Source organism: Zootoca vivipara, chromosome 16 (assembly GCF_963506605.1).
Source record: "Zootoca vivipara chromosome 16, rZooViv1.1, whole genome shotgun sequence".
NCBI lineage: Eukaryota > Metazoa > Chordata > Lepidosauria > Squamata > Lacertidae > Zootoca > Zootoca vivipara.
Window position 1 is genome coordinate 41,711,363 of NC_083291.1, and position 14,130 is coordinate 41,725,492.

Below are 14,130 nucleotides of genomic sequence, written 5' to 3' on the forward strand. Positions count from 1 at the left end.
ATTTTGTGCATTACAAATATGCATCCTTTAAAAATATAGATAACTTCAGTAGCCTGACTCATAACTCTTATCCTTCGCCTTGTGTGGAGATTTCACATCAACCTCTGTGTTCTCTGATCCAGGAGCATCTCAGTGCCGGCTGACCCTCAACCCACATCAGCACCAGAACAACCACCCAAGCTCTTCAGGGACATGGGTGATACCTATGCGGTTGTGAACAAGCTCCGGCGAAGTGGAATGGGCACTTCTCCTCCTCTTCCTCCCGGCAACGAGGCTCCGCTTAGTGGAGAGGGACCCCTTTATGCCGCAGTGAAGCCTCGGATGAGCAATGTGCCCGACACCTTGGCAATTGACCCCAGTGCCTTTGCAGGAGTACGAGCCAGTCACTCGCTGCCTGGAAGCCCCATACACCGGCCAGCTTCTGCGGCAACCTGCGAATATGCCCAAATTAACCCAGGTGATGTGAAGTAATAGTTTGTATGCACTTAAGAAATTGTATAACTGTATATGACTTAACATTTATGCCGTAGTTTTAAGTGCTTCAGTTAATAATTTTATTATTTCTATCCCGCCACCCATCTGGCTGGGTTTTCCCAGCCACTCCAGGCAGCTCTCAGCACAATAGTAAAAACACGATAAAACATCAAAGATTTAAAACTTCCCTAAACATTATCTCAGTGACCCTAACAACAGGCCTGGAAGATACGGTAGGTCAGCGTTATCATCTCATGTTGCAGACATGGGGGAAGGGATGTCCTTGAGAGAAGAGTGACTGGCCAAAAGGCAGCTCAGGTGAAGTCCAGGGCAGACCTACATGACAAAGAGGGTAATCCGGAACTGGTGGTGACACTTGCTGTTGAGCCAACATGCACAGGCTGTTATCTAGCTAATGACAGAAGAGACATTTGAACTAAGGATGTCCCTGGATCATAGCACACTTTCTTAAAATACTGCACTAAACTAGCTCTGTGAATATCATATGACTTCAATGCAAGTAAACAAGATTCTAGTCATCATGGCAAATTTGGATTTGGGGGTATTTCATGGGGTTTTTCTTTGAGTGTACAGCAAATTCAAATGGGAATTCACAAAAGTTTCATAGATTAGATGTTGACTAATAAAATCCACAGTAAAACATTCAAAGGCTGCAAATATCATTATACAATATACAGCCTTGTTGTCAAGGGCGTACCCACCATGGGGCAAGTTAGGGCAGCTGCCCTACTCTAGAAGCCAGCTGCCCCCCCCAAGGGCGTACCCACCGCGGGGCAAGTGGGGGCCGCAGGCTGCCCCTCCCTAGAAGCAGGGCTGGTGGGCAGAGGCGGAGCACAGCCCGGCGGAGCGCGAGTTCGCCATTCCCGCCGCGCCACGCCGCACCCTCCCTCCAGCTCCCTGCCGCGCCCTCAGGCAAGGCCAAGCACGGCGGGGAACCAGGGAGCGCGGCGCGGTGGGCAGGAACGCCGAACTCACGCTCTGCTGGGCTGGGCTCCGCCTCCGCCCACCAGCCCTGCTTCTAGGGAGGGGCACAGCCCGGCGGAGCGCGAGTTCGCCGTTCCCACCCGCCGCGCTGCGCCCTCCCTCCAGCTCCCCGTCGCGCCCTCAGGCAAGGCCAAGCGCGGCGGGGAACCAGAGAGCGCGGCGCGGCGGGCGGGAACGCCAAACTCGTGCTCCGCTGGGCTGGGCTGGGCTCTGTCTCCGCCCACCAGCCCTGCTTCTAGGGAGGGGCACAGCCCCGTGGAGCGCAAGTTCGCCGTTCCCGCCCGTCGCACCACGCTCTCCCTCCAGCTCCCCGTCACGCCCTCAGGCAAAGCCATACATGGCGGGGAACCAGGGAGCGCGGCAGGGGGGCCTTCCTGCCCTGGCGAACTCCTGCCTTGCTGCCCCCTTTCCTGGCGCAGCGGCGGCTGCACTATTGCCGGCGCCTCCCCAGCTTTCCTCTCTGTGACAAAGGCGCCCGCCTTTGGCCAGGGTCTTTTCGATTGGGCCATCGCGAGGCAGCGGGAGGAGCTTGGCTCCATCATCTGCCCGCATGCAAAACCGTGCAGGGGTCGGCAGTTGCTGAGAAAAGGGTCGCAAGGAGAGAGGGCGTCTGCGCGGTTCCAGATCTCTCTTTCTCTCTCTCTCTCAATCTCTCTCTCAATCTCCCAGCTGGAGGGAGGTCGCGCCACGGTGCGCTCTGTCGGGCTGTGCTCCGCCTCTGCCCATCAGCCCGGCGCCTCTGACTGCACTTTCCCCGCCCACTTTGTGGCCCCTCCCCTTCCGTGCCTTGGCCCCTCCCCTTGGCCCCCCCCCTAGTTTTGATCCTGGGTACGCCCATGCTTGTTGTACTCCTTTCCCAATTTTGAACCAATCATTTATTCCTATGCAAAAGCCTTTGACTGTGTCGACCACAGCAAACTATGGCAAGTTCTTAAAGAAATGGGAGTGCCTGATCACCTCATCTGTCTCCTGAGAAATCTCTATGTGGGACAAGAAGCTACAGTTAGAACCGGATATGGAACAACTGATTGGTTCAAAATTGGGAAAGGAGTACGACAAGGTTGTATATTGTCTCCCTGCTTATTTAACTTATATGCAGAATTCATCATGCGAAAGGCTGGACTAGATGAATCCCAAGCCGGAATTAAGATTGCCGGAAGAAATATCAACAACCTCAGATATGCAGATGACACAACCTTGATGGCAGAAAGCGAGGAGGAATTAAAGAACCTTTTAATGAGGGTGAAAGAGGAGAGCGCAAAATATGGTCTGAAGCTCAACATCAAAAAAACCAAGATCATGGCCACTGGTCCCATCACCTCCTGGCAAATAGAAGGGGAAGAAATGGAGGCAGTGGGAGATTTTACTTTCTTGGGCTCCTTGATCACTGCAGATGGTGACAGCAGTCACGGAATTAAAAGACGCCTGCTTCTTGGGAGAAAAGCAATGACAAACCTAGACAGCATCTTAAAAAGCAGAGACATCACCTTGCCGACAAAGGTCCGTATAGTTCAAGCTATGGTTTTCCCAGTAGTGATGTATGGAAGTGAGAGCTGGACCATAAAGAAGTCTGATTGCCAAAGAATTGATGCTTTTGAATTCTGGTGCTGGAGGAGAGTCCCATGGACTGCAAGAAGATCAAACCTATCCATTCTGAAGGAAATCAGCCCCGAGTGCTCACTGGAAGGACAGATCCTGAAGCTGAGGCTCCAATACTTTGGCCACCTCATGAGAAGAGAAGACTCCTTGGAAAAGACCCTGATGTTGGGAAAGATGGAGGGCACCAGGAGAAGGGGACGACAGAGGACGAGATGGTTGGACAGTGTTCTCGAAGCTACAAACATGAGTTTGACCAAACTGCGGGAGGCAGTGCAAGACAGGAGTGCCTGGCGTGCTCTGGTCCATGGGGTCACCAAGAGTCAGACACGATTAAATGACTAAACAAAACAACAACAGTTATTCCATGTCCAGTTCTAACAATAGCTTCTTGTCCCACATAGAGATTTCTCAGGAGACAGATGAGGTGATCAGGCACTCCCATTTCTTTAAGAACTTGCCATAGTTTGCTGTGGTCGACACAGTCAAAGGCTTTTGCGTAGTCAATGAAGCAGAAGTAGATGTTTTTCTGGATCTCTCTAGCCTTCTCCATAATCCAGGGCATGTTTGCAATTTGGTCTCTGGTTCCTCTGAGAGCATACACAGATCCTATTTTGGGAATACATTTAATCAGGCTTTGGTGAAAGGACACAGATACGTTGGTACAGACAAATTTAAAAGATATGCAGGTGTCTTAAAATCGAACCCATAATAATTCGTACTGCTAATGGGCCACAGATAACCTGAGATTGAGATCGGATATGTGGGATGTCCCAGAGCCTTTGCCTCAGAGATTCAAGGGTGGTATCATATCCCAGATAGAGGCGGACACGACTAAATGACTAAACGACAACAACAAATAGTTTAGGTCAGTGTTTCTATAGGCCAAATAAGAGTTCCTTAAGGCTTTCTTCTTCGTGAGGCACTCTTGGTCGAAGCATCTGCACCCTTTAGCAATGCGGGGCTTGCTGGCTGGGCTTATGTTAACAGAGATCACATCCTGCAAGAACTCAATGAGATTATTGTAAGCTGTCAGAGAGGAATCTGTTGATAGGTCATTGATTATATAGTTGATAGTACAAATACAATCATACCTCGTAAGTCGAATGGAATCCGTTCTGGAAGTCCATTCAACTTCCAAAATGTTCGGAAACCAAGACGCAGCTTCTGATTGGCTGCAGGAAGCTCCTGCAGCCAATCACAAGCCATGGAAGCCACGTCGGATGTCCAGGTTCCAAAGAATGTTTCCAGACCGGAACACTCACTTCCGGGTTTGCGGCGTTTGGAAGCCGATTGTTTGACAACTAAGCCATTCAACAACCAAGGTATGACTGTAACAACAACAACAACAACAACACTAATACAGTAATACTAATATTATCATAATCCCGAGGAAACGTTTAGGTCCCTCTGACACATTGCTGTCAAGTTTTCCCTTTTCTCGCGAGGAAGCCTATTCAGCATAAGGAAATTTCCCTTCATAAAGGGAGAACTTGACAGCTATGCTCTGACCTGTTGTGGTTACAGCAAAGGGAATGCAGAAAGCACCTCTCGGGAATAACCTTTTGTTTGTCTGATCTCTTCTCTCTGCTACAGGCGATTCCAATCCCAGAGTCACCTCCTCCTCATCTCACATCAATGGATTTGGGAAAAAGCCCCTGAGGAACCTGCTGCCCACAGTATGTAGCTTGTGTGGTGTTTCCCAGCCACATTTCTATGTCACAGGACTGCGATAAGCCTCCGACAAAAACTGTAGACCAGAAGGGATGGGGAGCCTGTAACCCTTCAGATCTTCTTCAACTCCCACTACCCCCTCCCTGACCGCTGGCCCTGCTGGCTGGGGAGGAGTTCAACAGCATATTGGAAGGGCCACAGAGTCCCCCAGCCCTGATTTAGATTGGTTTTTAGGGTGTGTTTGGCTTTAGTAGACCTGGCCTCCAGGGTGCCAACTTGAATAAAATATGGGGGGGGGAAGGTAAGCCCCCTCCACATAATCAATCCCAATACTTGTTGCCTGCACACCATTTGAATGGCAATGCCCATCCACTTGGAGGGGGAGTTGGCATCCTCAAAAAAAAATTGGGGGGGGGGGACTTTGGCCCCTAGGAGTTGGCTCCTATGGCTGGGCTCAAGTTCCTCTTCTACAATGTATTTGTTGTTTAGCTTTGGATAAGTTGCCTCAGCCTTGATTTTCCCATCTGTAGAATAGGAAAATTAGTGAACAACTACAATGTGAACCTGATATTTCAAAACACTTTGCAAGTTAATAGTACACAGTGTGGGGATGATTAGGGAGGCAGGAGAGGATATATTATTTAATGATATCCTTCCTAACTTGTGCTAGCAAGTTCCATATTCTAGCAGAGTTCCAAACATCCCCCTTTTAAAATTACGCAGCGATCAGCTTGTTGCTGACTCATCTGAATCTTACTATTAGAGATTCCTTCCTGATAAAGTCCCTTCTAATCCCTCTTTAAAAGAATAAACACAAGAATCTGATTAACGTGAATATAAAAGTAGTTTACTCAGATTCATTCAGGTTCACAGACATATCCCTGAAGGCAGGCTTAGGTTACATAACAACTACAGTGGTGCCTCGCTTAACAAATGCCCTGTAAGACAAATTTTTCGCTAGACGAATGGATTTTGCGATCGGAGGTTGCATCGCAAGACGACGAGATTTTCTATGGCCGCCGCTTCATCTTGTGAAGCGTGGCCATAGAAAAACGAACCTCCGACTGCAAAGTCCAGCGGGCAGTGAAAAATTGCCAGGGCTTTTTGTCGCCTGCCTTCCCCTTGGCTTGGGGAAGGCAGGCGGCAAAACACCCCCACACCGCCGCACTTCGGCTCCGGGGGACGGAGCCAAAGTATGGCCGTGCAGGGGCTGTGAAGGCAAGCAGCTGTGTGCCAGGGGGAAAAGCAGCCCCCGCACTGCCGCACTTCGGCTCCGTCAACCAGAGCCGAAGTGCAGCGGTGCGGGGGCTATTCACTTTCACACCGCCGGCCTTCGGCTCCAGGGGATGGAGCCGAAGCGCGGCAGTGCGAAAGCCCCCGCACAGCCGCGGGCTTTTTGCCGCTTGCCTTCCCCTTGGCTTGGGGAAGGCAAGCGGCGAAATGCCGCCGCACTTCAGCTCTGTCGGGCGGGGGGAGGGAGAAGCGGAGGATTGGATCAGTCCTCCGCTTCTCCCTTCCCCCGCCCGACAGAGCCGGCAACCCCGGGATCTGTCCTTGCTGTCGGTGGGGGGGGGAGAGGAATGAAGGAGAAAGGGCTGCTTTCTCCTCCTTCGTTCCTGTCCCCCTGCCACCGACAGCAAGGACAGGTCCCGGGGTTTGGAGAAGCGCTGCGCAAGCGCTTCTCCAAACCCCGGGATGTCTCCTTCCTGTCGGCGGCTGGGGGAGAGGAACGAAGGAGGAGAAAGCAGCCCTTTCTCCTCCTTCGTTCCTCTCCCCCTGCCGCCGACAGCAAGGACAGCTGTGGGGCTGTTGCCGCCTGTCTGCCTGACCTCGAGGGAGCCAAGCGAGCAAGCGCCGCCACTGCCGCCAGTCCCCCGGAGCCCATAAGAACGCATTAATTAACTTTTAATGCGTTCCTATGGGAAACGGTGCCTCGCAAGACTAATTTTTCGTTGGACGAATTGACCGTCGGAACGAATTAAATTCGTCTAGCGAGGCACCACTGTAGAACTATTCCATAAAGAAGTTAGTCCCAAGTGACTGCGACTAAGCAGTCACTTCTCCACACACACAGCAACATGCAAAATGGAGAAGGCCCACTGATCCGAACATGGAGGCCGTGTGCTCCTCCATGCTAGTACAACAGACCACACCCTCATCAAGTCTGTCCCAGCTCAGGAGGAAACAGGAAGTCTTCTCCTGAGTGGGACAAAACATCCCTAACATGTCCATTGTAGGAATGTTGTACTTGACTGCAGCTTTACATCCCACACTGGACCATGAAACATGTTAGGCCTCCCTCCTTAGGAATATGGAGGCAGTTGCAAAGGGAGGCTCAGTATGTGTGTTATGATTGAGTCAAAAGGGGGAAAGTCAATCCACCACTCCCCACTCCCACCCCACCCCAGAATGTTATAAACTGTGCAGCTTAGTAAAGTCAGGGCTGGACGAACAAACTGGAGAAAACTTGGCACTGGAAGTAAAAAAATCAGATTCCTAAGAACCTTGGCTTTCACTTTACAAAACGCACACAAATAAACACCAACTTTCTAGCCATTGGGGCTGTGAAGATGTGCTTGAAAACGTGGCAGGCAATATTTAGTGAAGCCTCAGAAGGAATTGCATCTGTTGAATATGATTTCCCATAGTAAGCAAGACTTCAGAAGGATACAAAATGACCAAAATGTACATAAAAAGTTATGCAAATAAGAAATTATTCACATGTGCTTGGCATGCTTAATTTATATAAGCCGGGAGAATTCACCTTCCCTTGCAGCAAAATGGGTCTTCCTTTGGCTCAAATGTCTGGGCTGTTTGTCTTGGGCACAAAACAGACAAAACCCTAAACATAAATATGGTAGAAGTCAATGAGGAAGTCCTTACTCTGCAGCTGCAGCAGGAGGGGCTTATGTTGCTGACACACCAGAAGTCGCTCCTGGTTCCTGAGAGGAGGAGCAAAGCAGCAGGGAGCTTGCTATGGCTCACATGGCCCAGCAGAGCCAATCTGGTGTTCCCACCACTTCACTTGCACCACCCCCCCCCTGCTCCTCTATCTCTCTCTCAGCACTTGGTGTTGGAAAACCAGTCTAGCAACCCTGCCCACTAAGGCTCACTCCATCTGTAAAGCGATACAATTTTATTTCCCCCTAGATCTAGCCATAAAGGTAAAGGTAAAGGGACCCCTGACCATTAGGTCCAGTTGTGACCGACTCTGGGGTTGCGCGCTCATCTCGCATTATTGGCCGAGGGAGCCGGCGTATAGCTTCCAGGTCATGTGGCCAGCATGACAAAGCCGCTTCTGGCAAACCAGAGCAGCACATGGAAACGCCGTTTACCTTCCTATTTATCTACTTGCATTTTGACATGCTTTCGAACTGCTAGGTTGGCAGGAGCTGGGACCAAGCAACGGGAGCTCACCCCGTCACAGGGATCCGAACCACCGACCTTCTGATCAGCAAGCCCTAGGCTCAGTGGTTTAACCACAGCGCCACCTGAGTCCCTTAGATCTAGCCATAGTGCTGCTTATTTTAAGAGTGAGAACTCTTCCCTTCTTGTCTTGTCCCAGGTAATCTACAGGCAGCTGTTTCATCACTGGATGAAATGATATTTGTTTTTATAATGCTTTTCTTTTGGGTGCGCTTGCTAATCTGGGCTCCTCCAGAAACAAGGGCAGAATATACATTTAATAAGGGAATCAATAAAATGCATCCTTGTGACTCCCCCGTCCGCTAAGGGCAGTGCTAGAATGAAGTGTGTGTGAGCAGTGCAGAAACATGTTTGATTTCCTAGAATCTTAACGAGTTGGAAGGGACCCCCCCAGGGTCAACCCCCTGCAATGCAGGAATCTCAGCCAAGGCATCCATGACAGATTTCTCTTTCAAATACTTTTCTTCCCTTTCCCTAGGTTTTTAGTTCATCACCTGGGAAGAAAGGTAAGAAGCAAAATACTTTCGAATGGTGATGAGGAACATGGATGTTGTTTGACTACAACTTCCATCATCCCTGACCATGGTGGGTGGAGCTGATGGGAGTCCAAAAACATCTTATGGTACAGGGACTTCTACTTTTACCAATGATGATGGGTTTTCACCTCTTTTACATTGTGCTAGAACTGGGGGTCATCAAATGTTCACAGTACATAGTTAAACTTTGGAATTCACTAAGCAGAAGATGCAGTGAAGGCATCTCCTCGGATGGATTTAAAGAGAGGCTTCAATGAATGTGTTCTACATTGCTGTCAGTCACAGTGGCTATGTACTTCCTCCAGTATTGAGGCAGGATGCCTAAAGGCGAGTTGTTGGAAATCCAAAGTGGGTCAAATGCTATTGCACTCAAGGCCTGCTTGTGAGCTTCCCACGGGCAGCTGGTTGGCCACTGTGAGAACAGGCTGCTGGGCTATGGTGGACCTGTGGTCTGATCCACTGGTGCTCTTTCTAAACTAGGGATGGGCCAAGCTCTGAGAAAGTTACACAGAACCAATTAGCTGGCTCCTCTTCAAATGGCTTAAGACTCATTTCTGAGAGCGCGACTGCCTTCCAAGAGATGGACAGGCAAGGGAGTCTTCACTGCAGCAGTGGGGGACTTTTGGCCCTCCAGATGTTGGTGACCGACAACATCCACCAACCCTAGCAAGCAGTGAATGGACAATGACAATGGGAGTTATAGTTCAGCAACAACTGGAGGGCCAAAGTTTCTGCCTTATTAGTTTCCCACAACCTCCTGGAAGCTGTTGCTACCTTCTACAAGGTCTCCTTCTGAGTTGCCTTGCCATACTAGAGTGCTAGTTTGTCAAGACCCCAGTCCTTCCAGGACAACAAATCTCAGAAGGTTGTGGGTCTTCCTTGTGGCCTGCAAGGCTCAGCTGGCACTCTTCTTTCAGACCACTTTTCACAAGACATGAACATCCCTATATTCTAGCTTTCTAGATGATGTTTGCCTCAGTGTTTATGTTACAGGCAGGCTGATGTGAGAAGTTAGCATCCTCTCATGTTGGTTTTTTTTTTACTAGCCCCACCATCACCTCGGACCGCCCCCACCCAAGAATATGAATATGTGGGCAACATCAGTCCCAGGAGTAGCCCAAATGCGGTAGTATCTCCTGCCAATGGAATGGGTGAGTAAGGGGACCTTTAGGCAAAAGGCCATGATAGCACTGCAGGCTGCATTTGTATGGAAACTGAGGGGGTGGAGAGGGCCAGGTTCCTACCCAAATCTCTCTCTCTCTTTCTCACACACACACTCTAAAGTGGTTCACACACCTGTGTAATTTCAATATACATACAGTGGTGCCTCACTAGACGAAATTAATTCATTCCAGGACTCAATTCGCCCTACGAAAATTTCGTCTTGCAAGGCACCGTTTCCCATAGGAACGCATTAAAAGTCAATTAATGCGTTCCTATGGGCTCCGGGGGCCTGGCGGCGACAGCGGTACTTGCTCTTTTGGCTCGGGGAAGGCAGGCAGGCACTTGTTCTCTTGCCTGCCTGCCTCCCCCGAGCCAAGAGAGGTGTGTGCCACCGCTCGCCCAACAGAGCCGGCATTTGACAGGGCTTCCGAACCGCCGTCAGATGCGGGCTCTGTTGGGGGGGAGGAGGAACGAAGGAAGAGAAAGCAGCCCTTTCTCTTCCTTCCTTCCTCACCCCCTGCCGCCAGCTTTCCCCCCACCCCGTCCGACACAGCGGGATCGGAGGAGAAGCCTCCTCCGATCTGCGCTGTGTTGGACGGGCTGAGGGGAAAGCGGGGCTTTCGGCAGCCAGCGAAAACACCCCCGCACCGGCGCGCTTTCGCCCCATCACCCAGAGCCAAAGCGCGCTGGTGCGGGGGTGTTTCGCTGGCTGCCTTCCCCTTGACTTGGGGAAGGCAGCCAGCGAAAACGCCTGACAGATCCGGGATTTCCTCCCTCACCGCGCCCAACAGATCCGGGATTTCCTCCCTCCCCCCGCCCGACAGAAGTGCGGCGATGTGGAGGTGTTTTGCCGCCTGCCTTCCCCTAGCAATTTTTTGCTGCACGCTGGACTTTGCAGTCGGAGGTTTGTTTTTCTATGGCCACACTTCACAAGACGAAGTGGCAGCCATAGAAAAACTCGTCGTCTTGCGAGGCAACCTCCGATCGCAAAATCCATTCGTCTAGCGAAAAATTCGTCTTACAGGGCATTTGTTAAGCGAGGCACCACTGTACTGCTTGCTTCACTGACCAACCCCACCTGCCACCACCTTTGCCAATTACCTCCCCCCCCCACGATGACATGACACCCACCTTCCTTTTTCACATTGGAGCTGGTGCAGCTACCTAGTGGCAGGCACATGAACTGCAGCATAATGACCTTACATTTTTATGTGTATAGCAAGATATACAAACACCTCCAACATAATCCACATTAGGAGGAAAGAGAATGAGGTTGTTAAAGACAGCTCAAGAGGACTGCATGATTCTCCACATCCTGTCATGTATTAAAATACACAAAAGGACTACAGTATTGCCATCAGAGATGTGAAGGGGGGAAGGGAATCATAGAAGAAATAGAGCCAATCTCTCAGTGCTTTGTCCATCTCCTCTTGCCCCTCCAGGGTTTAACTTCCGCATTGGGAAGCCCAAGGGACCAAGAGACCCTCCTGCTGAATGGAGTCGCATCTAGGAAGTGTGACAGAGAGACAAGGGCACTGCTTCTCCCATTGAGCAATAAAAGATCGGGACCAATACTGCTGCCTGCTCACCCTTCCTTAGGGAATAACTGTAAAAATAATAACCACCAGCAAATTGTGCCTCTGGGGCTGTGGACCAACAGGGAGCGGCAGTTGCAGGAGACTTCTCTATCAGAAGAGAAGGCCATGGAAGTGTTCAAAATGTTGGGATCCACCAGCTAAGGAATGTGTGAACCTGCAGCCAATTTCTCTTCACCGGCTTCTTGAGTGGCTCATAGTTGGCCAGGACAGTTTTGCCAGCTAAAAAATTAAAGCCTGGTACCCCATGCCAGGAACCATCGAGACAGCACATCCCTCCTCCCATTAAACAATATTTTGCTAATTTGTGAGTTGCGCTTTTATCAACAGCCACTGGAGCAAATCCATTCCCCAGGAGTCTGCCCGATTGCCCCACCTTATGTCAATTTACATTTCTCCTCTTACTAGCCATTTCTGCAACCTAATCTAAGGAACGGAAGGAAGACATTTGGTGGCTTTGGGATTCTTGATTTTCTCCCATCTGGAGGGAGTAAAAATCAAAGCCTGGCATCAGCACTTCAAATCAGCTCCTTGGTTTAGGACCACCCCGCCCCCCCCCCCGGCTGGATGTTCCAATTGCAACATATTACTTCTCACATGCAGAACACTTTTGTCAAAAGATTGCAGAGGAAGGAAGCTGGAGCTCCTCCCTTGCTTGACTCCTGGACTCCATGCTCATTGGACCAGTTCCTGTCCTTGTTTTGGTTTCGCTCTTTTTAGTCTGAATGTTCAATTGCTCTGCTCTTTCCAAATCTCTTGCTGGAGAACTAGAAGCTTCCTGGAAAGTAAACACACAAGAGCCCTGCTCTACCCAGGCTTTGTGATGCTCATATCCAGGCCACTTTGGAGTCCATGTGGGCAGTGCTAGATGCCCTATGGCAGGGATGTCCAATAGGTTGACTGTGATCTACTGGTAGATCCCCACGAGGTTTTGGTAGACTGTGGGCGATCTCTGGCTCCCTTTGCTTAGCGTCGCTTAAACCAACTCCTGCCCTTTCCCCTTGCCCTATTGGTGGATCTTTAGGCCGATCCCTCGCAGCAGCGGACACCCGGCAAGACTGTGCAGCCCAGTGCACTTTATTATGTACAGCAGAGCAGAAAAGCAAGGCAATGTATTTACAGCTCTCTCACCAGTAACAATCGCCAGACTCTAACTAACGCCAACACCTCCAACAATAACTCTGCAGTATCATACTGCTTATCAGGGAAATCAGCAACCAATCACAACCTGTTGCTAGGTCTGAGAAGTTGCTGGGCAGACTTCTGACTTCAGTCACATAGTCCATCCAATTACAATTGTTTATGCAAAGCTGCCTTATCTTTTAAAAGATCAATCTTTTGTTTGATCTCTGGAAGGGAAGATGGAGCTTTCTCTGTGCTGCTGTTTTCATCCATAGCGATCTTTTTGTGAGCGACTTTACCCCTTTATCCCTTGCCTTTAACTCCCCCCCGAAAACGGAAGTTCCCCCCCCAAGCTACATTTGAACCCCTAAAACAAGGCCATAACATCACCTGATGGCCTGGACTTTCAGAAGGAACTTTTGGAATTGCTTTTGGACTTGAGAAATGAACTGCGGCAAAATAATATATTGTTGCGTGAAAGTAATGCACAGTTGTGTGAATGGCGTGAAAGGAATCAGAATTGTCAGGACAGAGAAAAAGGATTAACTCTAACAGAGAGTGAAGTCAAGCAAGAGGAACAATCATCAGTCTTGGACAGTGTAATTGAAATTACAATGAGAGAGGAGGGCAGGATCCATACTGGGTTCAGAATCCAAAGGGAATAAAAACTGAGAAAGGGCTGGAAAATGGAATTATTGCTGGATGGTTTTGTACTACAGCATTTAAAGAATTGGGGAGGCACCAGGGGATGATTGAGGAAGAATGGTGGGTAGGCAGGGACAGGGTGGGAGTGGGGTGAAGGGTAATAATGGGTGTAACTTTCTTGATTGATTTAGACGGTCCGAAACTGGAATGACTTGTGGAACTTGCTGAAGAATCTGGGAGACCCTGAGTTCAGGGGAAGGGCAGTTGAATTTGCTATAATGTGTCTAAATGTTAGTATGATATAAGAATTAATATTTAAATTCATGGAAAGTTTTTGGTAAAAATTTCTAGGCTAAGGGGAGAAACAGAAGGGAAAATAATTTTTGATTTGGATAAATTGATTAATTATTGGTGGAGAATAGATATTTTTAGAATAGAATATTCGAGTGTTAATGATAAAATGTGTTAGATTAATTTAAGATATAAGATGAAAACTGCTAAATTGGAATTTTAAAATGAACCCAGTGAGGGGGGAATTGAGGAAGTCAACAATGTTAAGCAAATAATATAAGATTTGAGATGTTTTTCTTTTTTATGTTTTTATGTTTTGAGTTTTTGTTCTTTTTTGTGATTTTGTATTTGGAAAATGAATAAAAATTATTTGGGGGAGAAAAACCCAGAAGGGAAGCATTTCACATCAGCACTGGAGGGGGGCATTCTATGCCAATTTACGTCTCTCCCGCTACTCTGTAAAACTCCTCTCACAACCCCCAATTTCCAGCAATCACTCCGCTTACTCTGGGATCCTCTCCAAGAAAAACATTTTCTTGGAGAGATACAGTGGTGCCTCGCAAGATGAATTTAATTCGTTCCGTGAGTCAATTTGTTTTGCG

The 14,130-nt window shown here is 49.2% G+C and overlaps 1 protein-coding gene across 1 annotated transcript in view; it reads left to right on the forward strand.

Moving 5' to 3' along the window:
* PTPN18 (protein tyrosine phosphatase non-receptor type 18) overlaps positions 1–14,120 on the forward strand; it is a 47,815-nt gene extending 33,695 nt beyond the window's left edge. The window contains exons 13-17 of the mRNA XM_035140958.2: positions 123–457; positions 4,672–4,754; positions 8,654–8,681; positions 9,758–9,862; positions 11,318–14,120. Coding sequence (XP_034996849.2) covers positions 123–457; positions 4,672–4,754; positions 8,654–8,681; positions 9,758–9,862; positions 11,318–11,385 — 619 coding nt within the window. The 3' untranslated portion in view covers positions 11,386–14,120. The remainder of the gene's footprint in view (positions 1–122; positions 458–4,671; positions 4,755–8,653; positions 8,682–9,757; positions 9,863–11,317) is intronic.
* Positions 14,121–14,130: the final 10 nt, after the last annotated feature.